The 25,164-nt window shown below is 44.2% G+C and overlaps 2 protein-coding genes across 7 annotated transcripts in view; one reads left to right on the top strand and one right to left on the bottom strand.

Annotated features, from left to right (window-relative positions):
• The window catches only part of LOC310704869 (cilia- and flagella-associated protein 337-like), a 35,006-nt gene extending 29,283 nt beyond the window's left edge, over positions 1–5,723 (top strand). For all 3 annotated transcript variants that reach the window (XM_083498876.1, XM_083498874.1, XM_083498875.1), the window contains 7 exons: positions 306–364; positions 878–1,019; positions 1,856–1,895; positions 1,978–2,066; positions 3,169–3,353; positions 4,411–4,511; positions 4,603–5,723. In XM_083498876.1, coding sequence (XP_083355002.1) covers positions 306–364; positions 878–1,019; positions 1,856–1,895; positions 1,978–2,066; positions 3,169–3,353; positions 4,411–4,511; positions 4,603–4,780 — 794 coding nt within the window. In that variant the 3' untranslated portion in view covers positions 4,781–5,723. The remainder of the gene's footprint in view (positions 1–305; positions 365–877; positions 1,020–1,855; positions 1,896–1,977; positions 2,067–3,168; positions 3,354–4,410; positions 4,512–4,602) is intronic.
• HSPH1 (heat shock protein family H (Hsp110) member 1) overlaps positions 5,331–25,164 on the bottom strand; it is a gene marked incomplete at its 5' end in the record, with an annotated part of 42,347 nt that continues 22,513 nt past the window's right edge. For 2 of the 4 annotated variants that reach the window (XM_083498889.1, XM_083498892.1), the window contains 15 exons: positions 5,331–6,190; positions 7,125–7,286; positions 8,734–8,853; positions 9,963–10,070; positions 11,755–11,880; positions 12,790–12,927; positions 13,156–13,287; positions 14,852–15,057; positions 16,015–16,148; positions 17,208–17,314; positions 18,411–18,639; positions 19,539–19,783; positions 21,507–21,640; positions 22,463–22,562; positions 24,103–24,225. In XM_083498889.1, the coding sequence (XP_083355015.1) occupies positions 5,996–6,190; positions 7,125–7,286; positions 8,734–8,853; positions 9,963–10,070; positions 11,755–11,880; positions 12,790–12,927; positions 13,156–13,287; positions 14,852–15,057; positions 16,015–16,148; positions 17,208–17,314; positions 18,411–18,639; positions 19,539–19,783; positions 21,507–21,640; positions 22,463–22,562; positions 24,103–24,225 (2,259 nt within the window). In that variant the 3' untranslated portion in view covers positions 5,331–5,995. The remainder of the gene's footprint in view (positions 6,191–7,124; positions 7,287–8,733; positions 8,854–9,962; positions 10,071–11,754; positions 11,881–12,789; positions 12,928–13,155; positions 13,288–14,851; positions 15,058–16,014; positions 16,149–17,207; positions 17,315–18,410; positions 18,640–19,538; positions 19,784–21,506; positions 21,641–22,462; positions 22,563–24,102; positions 24,226–25,164) is intronic. The other 2 variants (XM_083498890.1, XM_083498891.1) reach the window with 1 other exon arrangement.

The following is a 25,164-nucleotide window of genomic DNA, read 5'->3' as shown; positions in this document are numbered from 1 at the left end:
CAAAAAAGTCACCAGAGATTCTCCCTGTGTCCCATAATCCAGTGGTCTCTGGTTTGGAGAGCTGTTATGTAGGACCGCTTGTAATCATCGTTACAAATCCCGCTGGTTATATGATGATTACTCAAATGTTAAGAGCCACTTCAAGCCACATGTTCAGTGTGTCACTGTAGTTGTGAACTACAGTGAACTATGTGAACTGGCCTTCAGACATTTCTGCTTGCATGAATGCTTTGTTGCCACAAAAGTATACTTCTGCCTTGATACTGGCTTGATACTGGTTTGTCCCGTTGTTACAAATTTTTCAGGCCATCTGTATTTCTGGAGCCTGCGCACTGGGGATCCACTTATAGCAAGTTTTGCACCTGTAAGTTTTGCAGATGGGAAGTTGCCGAAATGTTTGCTGGGGTGGGGGTGGGGGTTCTGTGTTTAATTGCAGCAAAGGCTTAACATTCTCTGTTTGAATGTATTGTGAGCTGAAATGTTTGTGTGATATATGTAGCCCAAAGCCACAACCATGTTAGTTAATCACATATGACCCCATGTACAAATTGCAATTAACACCAGCTTCCCAGGTGGTGTAAATCAGGGGCAGTGATTTGGCAGCCCATGGGCTAGGTGTAACTCAAGGCTGGCTTGCTGCAATGCACTTTATGTGAGACTGCCCTTGGGTGGCACAATTGTGGTGACTGTGGTTGATGGGAGTTGTAGTCCAAAACATCTGGAGGGTGCAAGGTTGGGAAAAGCTGTGCTAGATGATGACAACTTCAGGACACCTAGATTGTTCTGGCATGGAGATTGAAGTTTTCCTCCCATTAGAATAGAGAAGTTATGTAACTGTGTTAACTAACGACGTGGTTTGCATCAATGTGTTTTCCAGTCAAGAGGGAAATCCTTGATTACCGGCATTGCCGTGACTGCTGATGATTCATATTTGTATGCCGCCGATGAGGATGGATACGTGTATGTCCATGACATCAAAGATTATGCTCTTCAGGATCCAGAACAAGAAGCACCAAAGTGTATGTCTACATGTACATTTTACTTACAGTAGAGATGTTTAGCATCTTTGCTTTTGGGTTATAGACTGACAGCACAAATACACATGTGTACTGAAAAGCAAGTCCAGTTGGACTCAGTGAGTTGCAATATCATTTACCTGGGAGTAAATCCAATTGAAATCAATGGTGTTTGCTTCTAAGTAGACATGTATAGGATTGCACTTCATGTGACTTCAAACACACCACACTGTTTTTGTATGTTAGTACATACTGTAATAGGGACGCGGGTGGCGCTGTGGGTTAAACCACAGAGCCTAGGACTTGCTGATCAGAAGCTTGGTGGTTCGAATCCCCGTGACGGGGTGAGCTCCTGTTGCTCGGTCCCTGATCCTGCCAACTTAGCAGTTCGAAAGCACATCAAAGTGCAAGTAGATAAATAGGTACCACTCTGGCGGGAAGGTAACCAGCATTTCCGTGCGCTGCTCTGGTTCACCAGAAGCGGCTTAGTCATGCTGGCCACTTGACCCAGAAGCTGTACGCCGGCTCCCTCGGCCAATAAAGCAAGATGAGTGCCGCAACCCCAGAGTTGGCCACGACTGGACCTAATGGTCAGGGGTCCCCTTACCTTACCTTTACATACTGTAATGTATGTTTTATCCATGAACTGAGGCTGGATCTAGACACATCAAAAAAGGGTTTCAGAAAAACGTGTTGTGAACTTCATAAAGGGAAAACACATTGCCGAAGGACAGGACTCCACAGCTCCATCTGGTGACACAGTGTTATAACCCACATAAAGCTCTTTTTCTTTACTATTGTAGCTGAGTCCTGTGTTCTGTTCCTTTCTGTTGCCACAGATGTGAACCACTGGAGAGCTCATTTGAATCTGGTTCCATCGTAAGTATTGGCTTAACCTTTAACAAAAATAAGTTGTGCACATGGGTTTCTAACTGGTTGTCCTCTCTGGATTGACAAATAGGTTAGAAGTTATAGATGAAGAGAACATCCTGCTATCCTGTTCAACTGATCGTACTGTTCGGTTGTGGAGCCTGGATGGAGAATACATTGGTAAATGGCACATGCACAAAACACAAGGACCATATTACTCATTTAAGAGGAACGGACAGCTTTGTGTAGGAATGCACCCTAACATAGACGGTTGACACATTAACATTTACTAGGGCTCCAGTGAGCACCCACTGCTGGTGTTTGAAGTTGTGCACATGCAAATCTAGCTGCATCTGCCCTGTAGTTTATTGAGAAATACTGCTTTTTTGATGTTTTCTCCTTGAACTAGCTTCTGTCTGATTTGAAAACTTAAGCCATGTGCCCGTTGCAATTAAGCCGAGGTATGTACATTTGAGACAGTAATAATAATAATAATAATAATAATAATAATAATAATAATAATAATAAAGAATTAATAAAAAAATAATTAATAATTTATTATCTATACCCCGCCCATCTGGCTGGGCAGCTTCCAACCAAATATTCTGGGCAGCTTCCAACCAAATATTAAATATTCTGGGCAGCTTCCAACCAAATATTAAATATTCTGGGCAGCTTCCAACCAAATATTAAAAACAACACAGGATCAGACATTAAAAACTTCCCATCACAGGACAGGCACAGGTGACAGCTTCATGAATTAAGAGTTGGAAGGGATGAGGCTGCTAGGAACCTGAGTGAAGACATTTCTGTCCTCTTTCTGGTGCCTACAACACTGTGCAACTTGAAACACAGGGTGGTGGATTTTGCTTCTCAAGGTATTGCAGCAGGTTGTTGGTTAAGCCGCCCTGAAGCAGCAGTTACTCACACACACAACTGCTGTGTGCAAAGGGGGTAAGCATCCAACCTGCCCATGACTCCTGTAGGTACATTCCTCATCCCTATGTTATCATGAGTTGTTTTGGAACAGCTTGCCCTAGGACTCCATCTCTGGGTGTGCATCACTGGAGAAGACCAAAGAGCTTGCAATAAAAGAGAAATGGAAGCTACTGCTATTTGACCAACATCCTGTTTGAGAAATACAATGGCCCTGGGTTCATAAGTAATATTTCTTTTTAGAAATGCTCTCTGCAGCCTCAAGTTACTGAAGGAGCTACTTCCATCGAATGCTGTTTCTTCAGTTACACTTGTTTAGAGATTCCTTTTCTTTCTTTCTCCATAGGAACCTTTGGCCAAGCCGAACCTTGGGAAATTTTTACCCCATCCTCCTGGAAACATCCCATGGTTCCTTATGAAATCCTGATCGATCCTCAAAGTATGCCCATTCACCATGTGCTAGAAGGCAAGCCCTCCGATTTGCAGCTCACAGAGCAAGAGAAGAGAACTCAGGATCCTGCCCCACCTAAGGTTCGTATGTCAACTGAAGTGGTGCAGTTAATAGGGGGAGGCTATGAGCTACATCCTGCCCTCACCAGTTTCTTATGCATGCCTTTGTCTGTGTTATGAAAGCACCGCTAGTCAATGCAAAATGAGGAAGTTGAATCGTTTTATTTTCCTGCATCTCCAGCGATTCTTGCTGGGGCAATGTTTCTGTTAAGGTCCTGCTTTTTCCTATGGTCCTTGGGATAGTTCTCTGGGCCCAGAGGATTTTGCAATTTCCCTTTCTGATGGCAGAGAGAGCAAAGAATTCTGGGAGTATATGAGGTACAGTGAGATAAGCATGAGGGATGCAGGTGGTGCTGTGGTCTAAACCAAAGAGCCTAGGGCTTGCTGATCAGAAGGTTGGCGGTCAAATCCCTTCGACGGGGTGAGCTCCTGTTGTTTGGGTCCCTGCTCCTGCCCACCTAGCAGTTTGAAAAGCATGTCAAAGTGCAATAGATAAATAGGTACTGCTTCGGTGGGAAGGTAAACAGTGTTTCCGTGCCCTGCTCTGGTTCACCAGAAGTGGCTTAGTCATGCTGGCCACATGACCCGGAAGCTGTCTGCGGACAAATGCCGGCTCCCTTGGATGAGCACCGCAACCCCAGACCTAACGGTCAGGGGTACCTTTACCTTTACCTAAGATAAGCACAAAGAAATCCTAAGGCAGCCACGACCACACCTTGCCATTCAGTAGATGCTAAATGCACCTCTCTGGCCTATTAAAATTACTATGTACATCCAGGAGGGAGGAAAAACCTGTTAACTGTGTACCATGCTGAAAGAGCAACTTAAAAGGCAGATTTTGGAAATGAAACCTTGGAGAATGATTTAACAGCGTGCAAAGTACAGAATGGAAATGGCTGCCATCTGATTGGGTACCAGCCTTATGCCATCTGCTTCAGTATGGATTCTCCAACATAGCAGCTCCCAAAACTTCCATGGCGGAAGATTCAAGAGCAGCAGCAGCACCGGCTGCTATTGCTATTCTAACAGCAGTTAAGGTGTATGAATAATGCAGTGGCTGTTCTTCTGCTTTCGGCAGGAAGCAATCGCTAATCCCCGGCTCTCCCCGGCTCCAGTTACCAGCGAGGACATTCAAGATGAAATTAGCAAGCGTCTTTATGCAAACACTTCAAGCAGGAGGTAAGCGGGAAGCCCAGGCTGGCAAGTAAATTGACGGCATTTCCAAAGCATTTTCTCTTCCCACCTGCAACTTTCTTTCCCCACCCCCTAGGTTGAAGCATGAGCGATCCAAGCGTTTAAACAGGCGGGTTAGCCACGGGGGACCCAACACTTACCGCACAATCAACTATTATGAAATTGACAGTTTCCCGGGAAACTGCCGGAAGCCTGATTTGTCTGTTCTTGGTACAGACATTTTCAGTGCTAATTACAAAGGAGCAGCCGAGTAGCAAGAAACTGAGCCCGTCATTTGCCAAGTCACTGGAACCAAGGCCTGCTTAAAAGTCCTGGTGTAATTTCTTCTGTTGGACTATTCCCCACCCTTCAGCTAAACTTGCAAAGAATTTTCCTGACCACAATCCTCCTCTTTAAAGCTAACAGTGTTGCTGTTCTGTTGTCTCATCTCACGGATACATATCTCTGCTCAAACGGATGACAAAAACATTGACAGCCAGTATAACGCAAACTAGAGTTTAGCAGGTATGTTTCACTTTTTTTTACCGTGAGAGAGACTTAATTCTTCCACTGAAAACTGTTGGCTTTGGGTCTAGGTTCAAGTCATAATTTGGGTAGATGCATGGAAAATCAGTGAGACTTAAGTTAGACATGGCTAATTTACACCCTAGTGGTTTCATACTTGGACTGGTGGCTTCATCCAGTCCACTGAGCCGTAAGTATTTAATTTTCTATTCAGAAAGTATTTATGTGCTACTAACAGTTAGTTTCTAGCATAGCCTTGCTCTTGGAAGCCGAGTAAAACCAACACTGTAAAAAACCAGACCATTTCAATGAACTTTATTAAAGCTCACTAAAGGCACCACAAGAACTTACAACAGGATCAGTTTAACCTTCATTCAGCTTTTTCACACATGAAAGCGACTTGTTGAGCAAGAGACTGAACTTAAGCAATTCTGCATGCTGCTTCACATATTCCTTCTAATTTTTTAGTCTAGCAAATATTATGGACAATGGGTACAAAGAACATTTTCTTCTAAGTTTTGGTTTTTGTGTATGCCTTTGACTGAATGTCTTTTGCCAGTGGAAGAAACGTATCAAAAATGGAGAAGAAAGGAAAAACTACCTTGGTGTCTACAAAAGCTCTAGCTGCAACCCTTTCAAAAGGAGCAATACCTTTTGTAACATTCCCTTGATATTAAGTACCCTTAACTGATTACAAAAGGTTAAATTCCCGCACAGAAGATTTTGTTAAGTGTTCACAATTCCACAGGAATCTGAAAGTTACCAAGGCAATTTTCCTTTTAGGATTATCATGATCTCAACTTCTACTGTTTCAATATATTCGTTCCCCAAATAATATAACAGAACTCAAAACTCTTTAAAACAAATTATAAATACCTCCCCTCAAACATTACATTCCCCCCATATCACATAATACACCTGAAGTCTTTTCTCATGATGAAGCTGCTCATTGAAATGCACTGGGTCTAGTCGAGGTCCATGTTAACTGGGCTCTCGTTTATGTGACAGTCGCCATTTTGCTGCACTGTCTCAATGTTCTTAATCTCTTCCAGCTCTTCGTTTTTATGATTAGGCGATGGTTCTGGTGGCGCTTCCTGTTTGGGAGAGTCTACCTTTGGCTTGGGTTGAGTTACAATGGGCTCACACAAGCTGTGCAGCTCCTAAAACAGAAAATAAAAAAACAAAAAATTATATTAATGCAGTTGACCAATAAGTATAAACTACTGCCTTATTTTAGCTCAGTCAAGCTGATGTGCTTGAAAAGCAACCGCTCTGTTTAGGCCAGAAGCTAGTTTACTGTGATAACCTGGCTGATGGCAGAAACATGCAGCCCTGCATCTCCTCTCTTGCTCCCCATAACATCTAGCACCGTATTTTTCACCCTATAGGATGCACCATCCCATAAGGCGCACCTAGTGTTTTTTTTGGGGGGGGGGGAATAATTTTTTCCCCTTTATTTCCCCCCCAGGCGCGGGGCTGGGGAGGCCCGAGCTTCCCCCGACCCCAGCCCCCAAACAGGTTGGGTCTCTGCAAGCCGTGGGAGCCCAGTGCCGGGCTCCCGCTGCTTGCGGAGAGGTGCGCGAAGCCTGGAGAGTGAGGGGGGTCGGTGCGCACCGACTCCTCTCTCTCTCCAGGCTTCAGCGAAAGCCTGCATTCGCCCCATAGGATGCACACACATTTCCCCTTCATTTTTGGAGGGGGAAAAGTGCGTCCTATAGGGCGAAAAATACGGTAATACAAAGAGCATGCAAGATGTCACCATGCTCAAAACCTTCCCCCTCTCAGAAGTGGCAGCCAATAAGTGCAAAGAGGAAAGGATGTATCTTTAATCCTATGCCATGTACCAGCAATGGGGAACCTACGGCCCTCGTGATTCTGTTGGATCTTCCATCAGCTACTAGCCAACATGGCCAATAGCCAAGGACGTAATCCAGTGATGTCTGGAAGGCCGCAGCCCTGCAATATCTCAACATCTATGCCTGCATTAGTTCACCCTACTCTGTCCCTTTGTCTTCAAAATTAACTTCACCTAGGCTCGTCTATCCTGGGAGATGAACCAACAGAAAGTGTTTCTGTGCCATGATTAACACTTACCCTCAGCTTTCCTTTGATCTCGCTCACACACACGACAGGATCCTGATCTAGACTTTGCTTTGCTTGGGCGTTCCGAATGTTGTGTAGCCATTCCATTGTGTCACGGACACATTTTTCTACTTTGCTGATCTCAGTTTCGTCAATATGGAGGTACTTCTCATCCTGAAACACAGAATAATGCAGTACATTGGAGATTATGTTTTCCCTGGCATCCTCAAGCTGATGAAGAAGTAATATCCTATATCTGATGCTTATCCTAGGATGTCAGTTATGAACCTTGGTTCCCGACAACCAAGAACTCGGAAATAAGTGTTCCGGTTTTCAAACGCTATTCGTAAGCTGAACGTCTGATGCGGCTGTCGGCTATTGTTTCGGCTAAAGGTTGCCAACCCCTGAACTAAGTGCTGCTTTGCATAATCCCCTCAAAAGGGGTAAACAGGAAAGTGTGAATAATGAGCGCTTCATCTTCTCCCATTTTGGGACTCATGTAAAGAGGGGAATTGTGTGTCTGGCCCACATTGTGTGAAAGCTGCTCTAAGATCTGGCAAATACATGGCCAATGGTCTTCCTTACATTTTACACCCTCCTATGTAAGAAACAAGAGTGGACTATATAATCATTTATGGTGAGATATAAATTCTCAATTATTGGCTATATATAAAAGTACAGGAAGATTCATGCCTGAACTCTGCACTTCGCTGAAAATCATGCAAGGGATAATGGGTATATGATCAGTCAGTGAGTTTTCTGAGGTTACTCTGAGCCAGCTCTGACAAGAGATTCCCAAACTCTCAACTAGAAAAAGGATTTATGATGCTGACATACAAGTTACATTAGGCAGCCAATATTTGATTCAAACATTTTCCCTTGTTTGTTTCTAATTTTTGGTTGACCGTGTGTGTGTAATAATTCTGCTGGGGGGAAGCTTTTAAGATTCATTATCTCCCAAATAAAAAGGAATTCATATTGCATTAAGATTAGTTTGTGATAACGACAGTTTTAGAAGGAAGATATGGGGAATTTGCTTCATGACAAAACGTGATATCTTCATGAAGCTGGAAAATTCTGATGGGACATGGAAATTAAAGAAAAATGCTTATCTGGCCTTAAAACCATACTGAATTTGTGGCCACTACCAAATAAAATCAAATATATTATTAATTTGGAAGACTGGTTGTTGTCTTCAACTTTGCAGTTTTTGCTGGGCTAGTGGCTGAATGAAAATCACCATATGAGAAAAGCATCTCAGAGGTTTCCCCAAACGTTTTGGACTACAACCCCCATCAATTGTGGGCCCAACTTTATCTTATTAGATATCAGGCAGCCACCATTCAAACTAAGTTTCAGATAGCAGGCTAAAATGGTTGTTTTTCATCACCATAAATGCTGCTCTAATATCTTATTTTTTAAATGTTTAAATCTACGTCTTAATTGTTGTACATTGCAGCTTTTAATTCTTGCATCCAGCTTTGTGGGTGTACATTTTTACAAACATATTTATAATTCTAAGTTATCAGCTGCTTTGAAGACTAGTCAAAAAGTGGGATATAAATCAACTGAACAAGTAGCAACAACACATCAAATTCGCTCTCAGTGATATCACACACACCTTCTTCCTGTATTCGTCAGTAATCTTGGCATAGTTTTGTGCTTTATGCTGCAACTCATCCAGCAACCTTGGTCGTTCCTCTGCTTCTTGATACCTTGCTTCAATGGGAGTCCCAAATTTCTAGAGAGACCAGAACGATTCACCATACATTCAAGGAAACATTTAGATGGCTTATCTACTACCTAAAACACCTACGAAAAGGTCTTTGGCCCCTTGCACTGGATCTTCCTGCCCCCTAAAGTCTCTTCTAGCCCCCCCCCTACAAAAAAACCCAATAAATCAAATGTTTATTGCGGTTGACTAACCATTAAATAAATGGCAAAATATAAAGTAATACAGAAATCACAGCCGTTGGAGGACCAGCTGTAAAGGCGAATAGTGATGAATTAATCAAAGCAGGTTTGAGAGATGCAGACTATTGAAATGTGGTTTTTTGCTGTTTATAATTCTATAACTGGGAACGCAGGAATGGGAGATGTGAGGAAGTCCAAAAGCTTAAGAAAAGATGGATGCTGGACATTTGATTTTGTGGTGTGTTTGTTGTTATATGTTATCCTTTTTGTTTTTTCTGTTCTTCTTTGTTTGTTGTATTTGGGTGAGGGTGTTATATGTGTTTGGTGAATTTAATGTTTAAAATCTTTAATAAATATCTTTTAAAAAAAAGAAATGTGGTTTTTTGGTTATTATATTTTTTGATTTGCTATGTTATTATGAAATTTTTTTGTAGTGTTCGGTTGAAATGCATCCCTGCTTCTTTGTTGTAAGCCGCTTTGAGCAGGATTTTGTGTGTGTGTGTGTGTAAAAGCAAATTTACAAATAAAATGAGTGAATGAATGTTCCATCGTTCAGGTATATTGCCACCACCTATCCCAGTAACAGAATTATTAGACAGCCCCTGAACCCAGGAAGATATTCATATGGTCTCTTAAGGATCAAGCAGAACACCACCTCATAATGGGATAAATCGTACTTTCTCTAATAAACTGGGTTTTCAACTGGTGGGCTGGGACCACCATGCAACTATATGATAAAAGATTAAAAAATAGTTCCGCAAATGCATGTTTGGGTTAAAAGTGGGGCCTGGGTCTGAAAAAAATACCTGCTGTAACCCACTGATAAAATCTACAGCAGAGGAATGCATGGGAGACTGTATTGAGCCCTGAAAGGAATTTAATCAACCCATAACAACTCTTCCTTTCACACCACCGACATCATGAAAGTAACCATACCTTTAACTCAGCCAGTTTGTCCATATAGACCTGTTTAGGCTGGTCCTCTCCTTCCTCGTATAGCCAGTCCTCTACCTCTGACAGCAGCGTGGAGAAGCGGTGGCGATCCTAAGCAAAAGTCCCAAGAATACGTTTTTGAGATTGCGCCAACCCACCCCCCTGCTACGGGGGAAACTTTACAAAACAAGTCAAAATGTTAACTGGTGCAAAATAAGGCCACACAATCTTGATGGATTGTTGTTGAGGAGAGAAAGGAGCTCCGAGGGAAACCTAACAATGGAGTCCTAAGTGTTCTGGGAAAACTTAAGAGGTTTTCCAGTAAATGTGGAAGCCAGCTCACACGCTGTGTATCTGGCAAAAGGCTTGACACAATACAACCTTCCTGCAGTGAATGACTTCTCAAGGCAAAAAGATCCTCTGAGGTTCAATAGAAGAGTTTGGATTTGATATCTCACTTTATCACAACCTGAAAGGAGTCTCAAAGCAGCTAACATTCTCCTTTTCCCTTCCTCTCCCACAACAAACACTCTGTGAGGTGAATGAGGCTGAGAGACTTCAGAGAAGTGTGACTGGCCCAAGGTCACCCAGCAGCTGCATGTGGAGGAGCGGAGACGCGAACCCGGTTCACCAGATTACGAGTCTACCACCCTTAACCACTACACCACACTGGCTCTCTAGACCAGTGTTTCCCAACCTTTTTTTTTGGCCCTGCCCCACCTAAGCATCTCTAAAATCCTGGTGCCCCCCTTCCCTCGGTGACATATAATTCAGATTATTCAAAAAGTGAACTCCTATTCACATGGAGGAAGCCTTAAAGGCCATTAATTTGGTCTAACCAAGCTTCCAAATTGCCCCCCTTAAAAATCAAATTGCCCCCCTGTGGGGCGTGTGCCCCACATTGGGAACTACGGCTCTAGACGGAATGGAGAGTGGCGGGCTGAGCCCCTTCCACCCCACAAGTAGATTAACACTCCATGTCCCTACCTCACTAGCCTCTACATTCATAACCTGCTAGGGACCATTCCTTAAAGACTGGCTTGGGCTCCAATTGCTGATCTCCTTTCCATACTGGGCCTTTAAGCCCCATCTGCACCACCTTAAAGTCTTGATGCTCCAGAGCAGACCAGGGGCTGAATGCGACCCAGCAGGCCCCTCTCTCTGACCCACACAACTCTCCCCAAGCCACGCCCCCCCATGAGCCATGCCACACCCTCTGAGTGCCTGTGCTTAACAAACTACAAAAATGCCCCTCGCTTGCCTGGATGGAGAAACATGGGGGTGGGGGGCTGGAAAAACACTATCATGTGGGGACCTCTGTTGCCTCCGCTAACCATCATTGGGCATATACCGCCCCCCAGGACAGAAGGCAGCCCTTGGATTTGAAGAGTTTCCTCACCTTGCTGTCGAGGCAGCCAAGATAAAGAAAGGAGATTTTGATTGCCAAGCAATAGCAAGATTTAAAAATCAACCACCTTGAATTTGAGGGAAGCTCTGACAAACTGACTATCAAAAAGCTTCCTAGAAATAATTTTACACATGTGTTGATACTGGTACCAACTAATCTACTTGTTGCTTTTACAGTCAAATGTACCAAGAGCTGCTGAAATCCACCCCGTTTGTGGAATTTATAATATTTTGAAAACTAGTTGGGATAAGCATTACGATACGCTAAATATTTGAAGCCACTGTTTGATGAATATCTACAGTACTTAACTTCCATTTTGCTAACTATCTCAGAGGCATTCTTGATTAAGGGTGGTACAGAAATATACTGAATAAATGAAGTAATTACCTGCTCACACACAAATTTCTCATATGGTCCGGATAACTTGTCTCTGAAATCATAAACGTATTCTTCAACCGCATTCTTTGCATCATTCCTTTCCTTCTCCAGTTTGTCTTGCATAATCATCTTGCCCTATTTCATTAACAAAAACAATTACATTAATTCGTCAGATTCTGAAGACCAGGTAACTGTACTTGGCGAAATGAAACACAAAGGCCCTTCAAAGACTTTGTTTACAATACTGTAAATATTAGTGAAACAAATGCAGTACTGTAAAGCTTTTAATTTATTCACATTTTTTAAATAACCACCAATATAATATTAATCTTTTATTGCAAGAATTTCTATTATAAAGAAATAGTGAAAGAGAGAAAAAGGTGGGAAAGTGGGGGGGGGGAGAGAGAAAGAGAACAAAGATGTGTTTTACACACACACACACACACACACACACACACACACACACAGTAATATACTCCCATACATTCTCATAGAAATTGATATAAGAATTTCCCAAAGAATCCTGGGAACTGAGTTTGTTAAGAGAGTTGTTGGGAGACTCCTATTCCCCCTCACAGAGCTACAATTCTCGGAGTTCGCTGGGAAGAGGGACTGATCGCTAAAGCCACTCTGAGAATTTGGAGCTCTGTGAGGGGGAATAGGACTTTCCCAGCAGCTCTCAGAATCCTTAACAAACGACAGTTCCCAAGATTTTTTGGGGGGAAGCCCAAAGTGGTATGACCGGGCCTTAAATGTATAATGCAGATGGGGCCTGAGATTAAGACAAGTGGGACCTGCATCAACAAATAAGGATGTGTGGAGTGCTTCTGGCCAGTGCCCATTCCACCACCACCCCGGCTATGGTGCCCACTGAGCATGCATAGCCCTCACAGGGTTGTTTAAGGATCTCGGGTTTCTTTGAGCATGCCAATACTTCCTCCCCACTCTGTGCGTGGGTGGTGACATCTTAGCAACTTAAGGTCTACCATTTGGAAGTTGTGACTGCTATTTGTATATACAATGCCCGACCCTCATTTCACACACCTCCGTTTCAATGTACATGTTGAGCAGGTCTCTTCCGAGCTGCCAGACCAAGTTCGCCTCAATAGGCAGCTCGACATTCTTCACTTTCATCTTGGGCTTTTTCGCTTCGGGAGGCTGGTCGTTCTTCTTTTCGTTTCCCTGGGGCGGACAGCAGAGAAAGAACATTGACACATCCCAGATTGGCAGGCGTTTCTCAGAAAGTCTGTTTTTAAAGTTCTCGCGCAATCTCAAGCGACCTTGATCCTGCCAACACACGTTGCCAGGAGCACCAGGTTGCTTAGAGTCTTTCGATGGGAGATTACTTTTATACCGAGTTAATTGAATTTCTACTTTTCCTTCGGCGGAAGGCATTAAAGGGTCACTCACTTTTCTGGCATCTGGGATTTTGTTTTCTTCAGAGGGAGTCTCAGGAGAAGGGGGAGACTGTGACGTCTGCAGACCATCTGTTTGTACCTGGGGCTGAGCTCCAGCCTCATGATTGCCCTGCTGGATAAAGTTCTGAAATGGGAGCCCAGGCACAAATGATGTGAACAGGACATGGACATGGATTCAGTAAGAATCTACAACAAATTTAATGCTTGATAATACACAGGCTGTAAACAAGATACCGCAAGCAGCTTTCCAAAACATATTCTTATTATAAAAAGGAAATTTGCCACTAGTGAGTGCATCACATATAAGCATTTTGCCAGAGAGAAATCATTTGCAGTCGTCCAGATGTTGTTACACTAAAATGCCCAGCATTCCTGACTGAGGCTGATGGAAATTCAAATCCAAGTAGCCATCCCAATTATTGGAACAACTCCAAAGAGATGATCTACTCTGATAGGTGAATTGTGTACTATATCACAATTTATAATAATTATTAATGTGAATATATTAGTTATTGAATTTGGATATCGCCCTTCACCCAAAGATCACAGGGCAGTTCACAACATAATTCAAAATAATTCAAAATTCATAATGCAATACACAATAAAAAAAATCCAATAACATTCCCTTCCCACAAACGTATTTAAAAGGCCATAGAATGTTCATCAGCCCAAAGGGCTGGTTGTAAAGAAACATTTTTCCCTGGAGCCGAAAGGTAAGTAATGAAGCTGCCAGGGGAGCCTTCCTGGGAAGAGCGTTCGACAATTGGGGACTCATCACGGAAAAGGCCCATTCTTGTGTTGCTGTCTTCTGGATCTCTTCAGGAGGCAGCACACAAAGAGGCGCCTCAGGTGATGATCACAGTGTCATACGGGGAGAGGTGGCTCTTGAGATATTGTGGTTCTGAGTCATTTAAGGCTTTCTAGGTCAAAAGCAGCGCTTTGAATTGGGCCCAAAACTAACTGGCAGCTGGTGCTGTTGGGCCAGGATTGGTGTGCTAGGCTCAAACCATCTTGTCCCCCGTGAGTAACCTGGCTGCCAAGTTCCGCACAGGCTGAAGTTTCTGAAGCATCTTCAAAGGCAGCCCTACATATAACACATTGCAGTAATCTAACCTAGAGGTTACTAGAGCGTAGGCAACAGTGGTTAGGCTATCCCTGTTCAGACAGGGGCACAGCTGGGCCAGCAGCCGAAGCTGATGGAAAGCATTCCACGCCATTTCTATGGCTGCATACACATTATACCTTTGAACAACATTCTTTCCCTTGAAGAATTCACTCCCCACACAGTTAAAATTCCAAGGAACCCTTAAACTACAGTGCCCAGAATTCTCAGGGTGTGTGTGTGTGTGTGTGTGCTTTAAAGGTACAGTGTTTACACAGACTAATTCTCCCCATAAGGCTGTAGAATTACCTCCCTTCCCATCTTATAGAAAAAGAAAATAGAACAATAAAAAGCTTCCTCCCTCTTAAGTAATTTTAAAGTATTCCAAGCAGACATACATAGGAATCTGCCTTATACATCATCTGTTCTGACTGGCAATAGTTCTCCAGGGTCACACAAAGGGAACAGCTATCTGAGCTATTTAATTGGGGGTGTCAGGGACTGAACCCCAGCCCTTCAACATGGAAAGAAATGTGCCCTACCACTGAATGATAGCCGTGTATTCCAGGTGAAGAAACCAACTTACATTAATGTCCTCCTCTGAAGGTTTTTGATTCTGAGCATCTACTACAGCCTCAACACTGTGATTTTCATTCTCTTCCTCTTTCATCTGCTCCACCATAGACGCAGTAGAGACACTAAATATGCCATGAGTATTGATGCGAACTTTGACCTTGACTTTAGTTTTCTCCCCATCATTCTGGGCTGCGATATTCTGGATAACATATTTGCCTATAAACAAGAGAGTGGTCCCAAAGTTAAGCACGGGAGTCGTAAATTATCCCCCAAACCATCCATTTCCAAAAGGCCCTCAACTATCGAGAGACGCAAGACTAAAAAAGGATGGAAAATTTTCAAACTGTCTAGGACTTTTAATGCTTAAGAGTTGAAGCCAACGTTACTAGATCCAATGAAATGAATGGGCATGAAACTCCATTGCAATTATTGTTATTGTTTCAACAACATTGACACAACCAGTCGGCACTGCAATGTTTAAAAAAATACTGGGGGTGTACACAAAACCCCAGTGCTACTTTTTCTTTTTTCTTTTTTAAAAAAAGGAACTTTGTGCAACATTTCTGCAGTATACCACACAGCCAGAGATACAAATCTGCCAATGCCCTGGTTTGTGCAAAGCATTAAACCATAGTTGAAAACGGTTTAATGTAAACCAGCATGTTGGCACATGTTGCTGAAAAGCTCTCACTTCACTCGTTTCCCACTCCTGCTGTTGCCATGTTAAGGAGCAAACAAACCTGAGCAATGCTTGGCGCTACATGCAAACGAGGGCTGGTGGTTTGTTTCAGCCAATCAAATGATGAACAATAAGCTAAGAACAAATCTTGGTTTCCAGTCATGGTTGGTTTGGCGGGAAACTGCAAGTAATGCCAAGTGAGGCTCTGATTTTGTCTTTCTATCATGACACAGCAAGGGAGGAATGAAATTGGAGTTATATTAACCAGAGTTTAACATTATGTGCGTACCAGGCCATTATCAGACTAGCAATGCCAATTTTATACGGCTAAACACTGCCAAGGATTGAAATCTTAAGAACTTGGTGGATCAGGCCAGTCTAGCATCCTGTCCTCAGAGTGACCAACCAGATGCAGGATTCGACCACAAGAGCCCTCTCTCCTTCTGTGTTTTCCAGCAACCGGTATATTGTCTGAGAAGGGAACATTCACTTACCAATCATTTTCTCAGGGTAGGGGGTGCCACCGGGATCAGAATAGAAAGCTTGGAGTTCAAATGGGCCTTTTCTGTAAAAAGTCAAGACTTTGGAAAAAGGGGCTGCATGATGCCTGCTGAACACTTCATGAATTCTAGTCAAAACAAAAGAGAGGGAGAACAAGTTAGACATCCGTATTATTTTGAAGCCAACCTTACAGTAGATTGCAATTGGCCCACCACATCTGACCTGCTGTAAAATGTGTATTGCATGTAATAATAATAATAGTAATATTTTATTTATATCCCACCCTCCCCAGCCAAAGCAGGGCTCAGAGCGGCTAACAACAGTAAAAGTAACATAAAATCACAATCAATTAATTGAAATACATTCTAAAATCAATTCATTCTAAAATCAAATCAGAATCAAATTAATGGCAACCATTTGGCTAGAGTTCTATGAGGATTACCAAAGGAGGGGGGCAGATTGTGCCTTGGCCAAAGGCCTGGTGGAACAGCTCTGTCTTGCTGGCCCTGCAGAAAGATGTCAAGTCCCGCAGGGCCTTGTCTCTTGTGACAGAGCGTTCCACCAGACTGGAGCCACAGCCAAAAAAGCCCTGGCTCTGGTTGAGGCCAGCCTAACCTCTCTGTGGCTTGGGATCTCCAAGATGTTTTTGTTTGAAGACCGTAAGGTCCTCCGTGGGACATATCAGGAGAGGCAGTCCTGTAGGTAAGACTTTAATATCTAGGAGCTATTTATTTCAGGACTTGATTGGGCCAGATTACCTCTCTCACCAATATCATCTAAAGTATATCTTCCTATCCAGGAGCATAGGAAGCTGCCTTATACAGAGTCAGACCACTGGTCCATCTAACTCAACCCTGTCTACTGACCGGCAGCAGCTCTCCAGAGTTTCAGACAGTATCTCTCCCAGCCCTACCTGAAGCCTGAACAGGAGATCTTCTGCACAAAACGCAGATGCTCTATCAATGAGGTACAGCGCTTCTCAAATCCCAACAGAGCTGCCTGCCTTCTACATCACCAGCTGTACCCATGTGGAATACAACATACAATGAGGTCTTATCTGTAAAATCCAAGGTACACAGGCCCCAATTGTGCAGCTGGCTAGCCCCAACCTGAGTTTCACGTTAACATTAGGAGGTCACCTGTGCAAGAAGAGGATTTTCTGGGGGTGGGGGGGGTGGTTTCTTACCCATCAGTATCTTCAGACTCTGTGCTCCACAGCAGTGATATTGGGAATGGAACGGATTCAGTGATGGAGAATTCTCGAACTTTAAAAGCTGGAGACAGAATTGCACACTAAGAGATAAAAAGATGGAATTAGAAAACCCCCCTAGTTAAAGTCTATCCATTGGCTAAGAGAAAGCAAGATGTGAGGAAGAAACAATGGGATGGGCTACTGGTTTAGCCAAAGAGAAGTGACTAGACATCAGAGACAAGGAAGCATCTTCGTGTGCAGAAGTTATAACGGCAAAACCAATTTATGATGCAATCCTAGTGAGCCATGTTACCTGGAATTAAGTTATTATGTAACAACAAAAAAGGACCAGCTTATCTTGAGGACAGAAACAGCATCTTCTACACAAACAAGTCACCTGTTTCACTTTATTTGAACTTTTCCCCCCCAGAAATAAAAAGTAATGCTTATTTTTGTGTCAATCTCATGAAAATTACTCTCTGAGGTCTGCCTGAAAAGCGGTCTATAAATAGCATAAAGTAAACAATAAATATACTCATGAGGTAGTACGTTAATTCAGAAGCTACAGATTTGCCATACAACTTGAGGATAACCAGTGAGGTAGGATGGGGGGGGAAAATTCCCAGGACTTTTTTAGTTTTTCCGCATAAAAATTTTCCTTTTGCAAGCTCAAGCACAACAATAAATGGATGCCAACCACAAATGCCATGTAATGCAAGCTTGGAACCGTCAAACATTTGAAGTTTCATTTATTAAAGATAGGAGTGACAAGTTTCCCAATTAGGCTAATTTGCATAGGGATTTTTTTCCCCTGGGAAACTCATATCACTTGAGATGCGTGCCCGTTTACAAGTGAGAAAGTGGGTGACCATTAAAGGAAACAGAATTACATCATTCAAACAAAACCAGACAGCACTAAAATCAGTTGCTAGGTACAAATATCCAGACAGATTCAACATGATATCAAGACTTGTTTTGGAAGCATACATGTAATTAATAAGTACTTGTTGTTAACCTGTGGAGGGAAAGCTGCGGGCAGGGTGGGGGAGATTTAGAGCAGATTGATGCTGGATGGGTTAAAGCCCCACCACCCGCCACTTCTCCAGCAGAAATGCTCCCGTCCAAAGGCACCCCCAAAGTGTGGACCAGCTGAAGCCAAGAGACCCATCTCCCGGAAGGGGGGTGTTGCCCACACACCTGCAAGGCACAGCCTCTTGCGACAGCTTCGTCGGCGTTCAGTGTGGTGCTCACGTCCATGCCAAAGAACTTCCCGATCTTCTCTTTGACAGCTGGCATGCGTGTGGCTCCGCCGACAATTTCCACAGCATGCACATCCTCCACTTTGAGCTGAGTCTGGTCCATCAAGGAACGAAGGGGAAGCTCTATTTTTTGCAAGAGGTCAGCACACATTTCTTCAAACTGGGATCTAGGCGGGCAAAACACAAAGAGAAACCGAGGGCTGAGGCTTCCTTGGAGTTCAAGCAAGGCGGTCTATGGCGATTGCTCAACCCTGATCGCCTTGGTCGGTTCAAAAGCGAGAGAAAGCCTTTCGTCCGCACCCGTGAACTAGGGACAAAATGGAAGCGAAGGAGCTCCCCCAAAGCAGGTGTTTGATGGCAAACGCACATTCACATATTGTGGCTGGAGACAAAGTCTTCAGAGCTTTCACTTGAAAGGGGAGAAAGACAGGGGTGCTACTGTTAAGTTTAGACTTAATGGCAGTTACTTCCTCTTAGCAGGAGGAAGGGTGGGGCAAGGAGGCTGGAGTTGTGCAGTGAAGTTGATCCAGAGCGCTAGCACCCCCACAAACTTCTCTCCTCCTCGGTAAGCAAACCATTGCCAGGAAGCTAGCACTGCAGCGCCACCTCACTGGGCACGACACTCCTGTGCCCGGTCAAGACAAGCATAAGGACAGTTCACTGGTGCCTCCATTAGTAGCTCCTTGACATGCCTAGAAAGGGCAGCTTCACACACTTTACAAAGGATGGCCTTCAGCTACCGCATCCTGTAAGTGCGAAGACTTCCGCCTGCACAATTTCCTCTCCTCTTCCTGCCACTGTGTGCACCCTGCACCTTCCCCAAATCTGCTCCAGAGGATTGGGGAAACCCCTAGGACAGATTTAGGGGGTGTGCAGGGGGAGCAGAGGGGAAGAACGCCCCACAGGGCAAGCAGAAATCCTTGTGGTGACAGAACAGTAACGTAGAGCTATATCTGACGTGCTTCCTATGAAGTATAAACCTTCTCTTGTTTGTCTTTTTGTTCAAAGGTTTCCATGCAATCTATTCTTTCCAGTACAATTGAACCGCATCAGAGGGATCTCTCACCTATTCATCTTTCCAGACACGTCTATATCATTCATAAAGCATTCAATATTAAGTGGGATATCTGTGCTGTTTGAGCTCATTAGTTTTTTCAGCTTCTCACACTCCTGGTATAAACGAAGAAGGGCCCGTACTTTAGATTTGGGGTCCAGTTTGTACTTGGCTTTTATTTCAGCACAGAAGTGATCCACTAGTTTTTCATCAAAGCTTTTTCCGCCCAGAAAAGGATCAAAAGCTGTGCCAAGCACCTGGTTGGAAGAAAAGAAGGCAATGTTAGCTGCCCTACATAGCACCGCCATTCAAACCTGGAATGAAATGACTATTGATACGAAGGCTAAGCAAACGGTGCTACCAGCCAGCGTTGTTTAATCATAACATTGACATCCATGTACAAACATACACAGAGCTCCCAGTGCATGCTAAATCAACACAGGCAGTACCAGTTTAAGGCCGGCTTGGGAGAACATACTCATGGGTAAGATTCCGTCATTCCGTCTATTTCCGAAGTTCCGGTGTGAGAGCAGTTGCTCATGTGGCCGAAACGATACCACAATACAGATACACAAAAGACCCACAAAATTTACAGAAGCAAAACTAAAGCAAAGAGGCGCAGGGGACCCCAGGACTGTCCAATGGGAGTCAAGTGTGCTCATTGGCCACATCATGCTGAACACTGGGACAGGTAACTCAGCAGAAGAATGAATGGAAAGGACAGGAGTAGATCACCAGATGGGGTGGAGCTGTAGCAATAAACAGCCCATCAGTGATGCCACTGCCATTCCCTGGGAGAGAGGGAGGTTGGAGTTGTGCAGGTACACCAACAGAGCCCATCTGGCACTCCCGTCAACATGCCCACAGTTAGCGACTTGTGCAAGCCAGTTGGTAGTTCACCACACCACAACCCGTGTGATGTATCGTCCGAGTATGCAGAGCCTCAGTAGAGTCTTCAGGGTTTTCCTTCTCCCAGCAGACAGCTTCTTCCAGAGTCCCTAGCTGAGGGGAAAACTCCTCTCCCACACAGTGCAAAGCAACAAAGTGATCACTGTCTTCAGGAGCAAGACAAAGCTAAACACGGCTATCTACTATATACAGTTCTGAATTAAATACAGTGGTACCTCGGGTTAAGTACTTAATTTGTTCCGGAGGCCCGTTCTTAACCTGAGACTGTTCTTAACCTGAAGCACCACTTTAGCTAATGGGGCCTCCTGCCGCCGCCAAGCGATTTCTGTTCTCACCCTGAAGCAAAGTTCTTAACCTGAAGCACTATTTCTGGGTTAGCGGAGTCTGTAACCTGAAGCGTATGTAACCTGAGGTACTACTGTATACATATCTACAGAGAGATCTGCTGACACAATTGCCATGCTAGCCAACGCTGCTGTGCAAAACCCACAGCCTTTTCTTGACTCTCACAGATTCAGAGTCAGAACAGGGCAGCACCAGGAGATGTAATTGGACCCAATGAAGGCAATGCCCCAGAGACTATTATACCTGTCTCTACATCCCTGAGCCAATGGGAGGGCGAATGACTCAGCAGTCACACACCCGACCTCTGTTGCTATGGTAACCCAGTGCACCTGGTCTCTTATCTCAGAACATCCAGATATGGGGTGTGTGCTGCTCAAGACATGAAACTAAGTATTGTGTTATTTATCCCATTGTTCATATTAAACGGATACAGATGCAGCCCTGACCTCACTTGTCACCTCCCTCTCCCCTTCGTGGGAAGTAGCAGCAGCACTGCAGCCAGGACGCTCCTGCTGCGGCTCTGTCCCGCCTGACACGCCACTCCTAGCTGAACCACTCAGATCTCTGGCCCCAGTTGACCACATGCTGCTTGCTTTCTGTCCTGTTTGCAACACTCTGCACAGAGCTTTTCTCCTCCCCTTTCCAGTTTTTGCATTCTGCATCCACATTCCTGGAAATGAGTTTGCCAACAGGTCTGCTCATATCGGCCCCTCGGGCTCTGCCTACCTTCACTTTACCCTTGTTAAAAGCGCAGGCGGAGACTTGAAATGCCGAGTAGCCCATATCTATGAACACCACCAATCGTGGTTTCTCTTCTGGAGCTGGAAGGTCCTGCTTGTAAATCCCGTAGTTCAGGGCCACTGGGAAAAGACAAACCATTGATGTTAAGTCAAAGCCGCTTAAGATAGCTAGAAAGTCAATGGCACTTCCAGCTGGGGAGGTGGAACTGCACTCAGCCCTGGTATACACTTGAGACAGCAAAGTTCGCTTGCTCAGAAATGTAGCAGAAAAGATGGAGAATAGTTCCAGTCTGCCTTTTCCCTTCACCATCCCCAACCACACGGCCTTGATAAAAAGGTTAACAAGCTGACACCTAGTGCCCTTATGAACTCCAGAAGCAGTTTTCTGAGCTTACGCATCTATCTGTGGGAGAACTTACATGCCTGGACAGCACATTTTCACAATATGCTTTTGCATCGACGGTAGGTAAAGGTAAAGGTAAAGGTAAAGGTAAAGGTACCCCTGCCCGTACGGGCCAGTCGTGTCCGACTCTAGGGTTGTGCGCCCATCTCACTTAAGAGGCCGGGGGCCAGCGCTGTCCGGAGACACTTCCGGGTCACGTGGCCAGCGTGACAAAGCTGCTCTGGCGAGCCAGCACCAGCGCAGCACATGGAAACGCCATTTACCTTCCCGCTATAAAGCGGTACCTATTTATCTTCTTGCACTTAAGGGTGCTTTCGAACTGCTAGGTGGGCAGGAGCTGGGACTGAAAGACGGGAGCGAAACCCGCCGCAGGGATTCGAACCGCCAACCATACGATCGGCAAGTCCTAGGCACTGAGGTTTTACCCACAGCGCCACCCGCGTCCCGCTGCATCAACGGTAGGCGTGGCTATAATCATGAGGGGAGACACTTTGCTCTATGTGCTCTATGTAAACAGGAAATAAATTTCATTGGCCCACCTGCTGTCATATCATTCATGAGCCTGAGACAATTCAAGCCCACAACCTGAGCAGCATCCAGCAGAGACCTCCTTTCAGGATCAGTGAAGAAAGTTGGAACCTAAGGGAAGCGATCACATAGGGGTATGGAGGGTTACCAAAAGTCCTGCTAATTTGTTTTTAAAATACAATCTCTCTGGGCTTCCTTTGCAGTAATTTAAAGGCACAGTGTTTCAGCCCTGGCTACTAAGGTGGCCTCTCATTCACTGCCCCAGTGCAATCCTGATGGCTGATTTCAGCAAGGACATTGCATTGAGTAACATGCTGAGAAGACTGATTGATTTTACTAAGATGTGACTTTTCCTCAACGAGCTGTGCCCATAGTGGCTTACAGCACACATTCAAAACATCAAAATAGAGAACACTGGAAACACAAATACAAAACACGTCAGTAAATTCAAAATAATGAAAGTCAACAATTTAGCAAACACAGAATAAATTCAATATTACTAAACAAAAAAAACAACAACAAAAAAACCACTTCACCCAACCTATGCTTAAGTACATAAATATCAAGCAAATAAAAGTTAGCAGACAATAGGACGGGATATAAATGTTTTAAAATGCATATTCTCACACTTCTGCAGTTATTTTAAAAGGAATGGCACACTGTAGCAACATGCAATATAATACGTTTACATAATACGTTTGCAAAATTATAAATTCATGGAAAGGTGGCAAAAATCAGTTCCCTTTAAGTCTTCAACATAAGCCACCCAATTTTAAAACACACGTTGGTGGTTTATGCTGTAGAATTAATTCCATTTTTTTGCCAACTATCCATGTGGATGTATAATTAATTAAAAGCCTTATATTAACTTAGGAATTCATAATCATTGTGTATATGTTTACTGTATAATTTCTTTATGTCTTGGCAGTATCCAATGCTCCACAAGCAGAACTCACCTTGTACAACGGAACTCTCCCCTTCTCTTCTCCTCCAGGCCTGTCCCCAAACTGCTTCAGAAGTTCCTCCTACTCCAATATAGCTGATTTTGAGGGTGCAAGGGGGGGTGCAGGGAAGAGGAGAGGAGGGGAAGTTTCATTCCACCAGTGGAAGTCTCTTACATTGGCAGGAAAGGAATGTTGGATACTGCCCACAGTATTTCACACCACTCTGCACTAATACATGATATATGTGCTATTAGTACTTGTCATTATCTGTTGTCTATTTCAATTACACTCATATACAATCATACCTCGGGTTAAATATGCTTCAGGTTGAACGTTTTCAGGTTGCATTCTGCAGCGATCCAGAAGTAACGGAACGGGTTACTTCCGGGTTTCGCCGCTTGCGCAGACGCTCAAAATGACGTATTACTCTTATAGATCTATAAGTAACCAAATGCAATGTTTTCTTTTCACATCTTAACAATGTCTCCACATTTACGTGGGTGTCCCAGAGGATTCCCATCGAGGTTTCTGTTTTGTTCTCCGCCTGCTTAGCTTCACCGATGCTGCAGCATCAGATACCCCCACATCACCCGCCGGGTCCAGTTATATTCAATATTCAAAGTTGCTTAGACACCTGCACAACAGGGCCTACAGGGTCAGCACAAGAGGAGACAAATACAAACCCAAGGTTAAATGGAGCTACTTACTGAAATAACGCAATCGGAGACAGGCTTTTTGAGGTTATTCTCTGCCGTCTCCTTCAGTTTCGTCAGTAGCATAGCTGTTATCTGCTCCACACTAAATAAATGCTCCTCGTCCATGTACATAACCTGAAGAAACGGAAAAAGAGTAAAGCAACTATTGCAGCAATTCCAGCTGGGCCGGAGCCAGGTCAGTCCACTATTATTCTTAGATTCTAATCACCAAAAATTCGTTCTACAAAACAATGATTTCCAAAAACATTTCCTATTGCACATCTGAAAGTCACAGCTAGCTGTGGATGAGCATCAGCCAGTCTGTGTAAATGAGCCGCACACACACACACGCCCTGAGAATGTGAGAAAACTGACAGGAGCCCAAGATCTGAGGAAAAGGCTGAAGTATGAGGGGCGGGGAAAAAGCCACAACAACCACATTCAGGTTTAAGATAAACTGTGGTTAATCATGACATGAGTAGAAGGGAGCCTTGCTCCCCTCCAGTATAGCCATGAGAAGCTTTTGCTTTCAATTAAGCACAGCTTAAGGGACACGGGTGGCGCTGTGGGTTAAACCACAGAGCCTAGGACTTGCTCATCGGAAGGTCGGTGGTTTGAATCCCCGCGACAGGGTGAGCTCCTGTTGCTCGGCCCCTGCTCCTGCCAACCTAGCAGTTTGAAAGCACGTCAAAGTGCAAGTAGATAAATAGGTACCGCTCCAGCGGGAAGGTAAACGGCGTTTCCGTGCGCTGCTCTGGTTCGCCAGAAGCGGCTTAGTCATGCTGGCCACATGACCTGGAAGCTGTACACCAGCTCCCTCGGCCAATAAAGCAAGATGAGCGCCGCAACCCCAGAGTCGGCCACGGCTGGACCTAATGGTCAGGGGTCCCTTTACCTTTAAGCACAGCTTAGTATTTCATCCAAACCCTAACAGTGGTAAACCTTAACAATGTTTTGCTGAAATAAGCCAGCTTCATAATTATGATCTGAGGTTGGTTTGTTCCAAACAAAACGCACATTAAAGCTTAACCACAGTTTATCCGATTCAGATAACACATTACAGCTGACTAGTGG

Source organism: Podarcis liolepis (genome assembly GCF_965112155.1).
Source record: "Podarcis liolepis genome assembly, chromosome: 4".
Lineage (NCBI taxonomy): Eukaryota > Metazoa > Chordata > Lepidosauria > Squamata > Lacertidae > Podarcis > Podarcis liolepis.
This window is presented reverse-complemented; position numbering and strand designations above follow the sequence as displayed.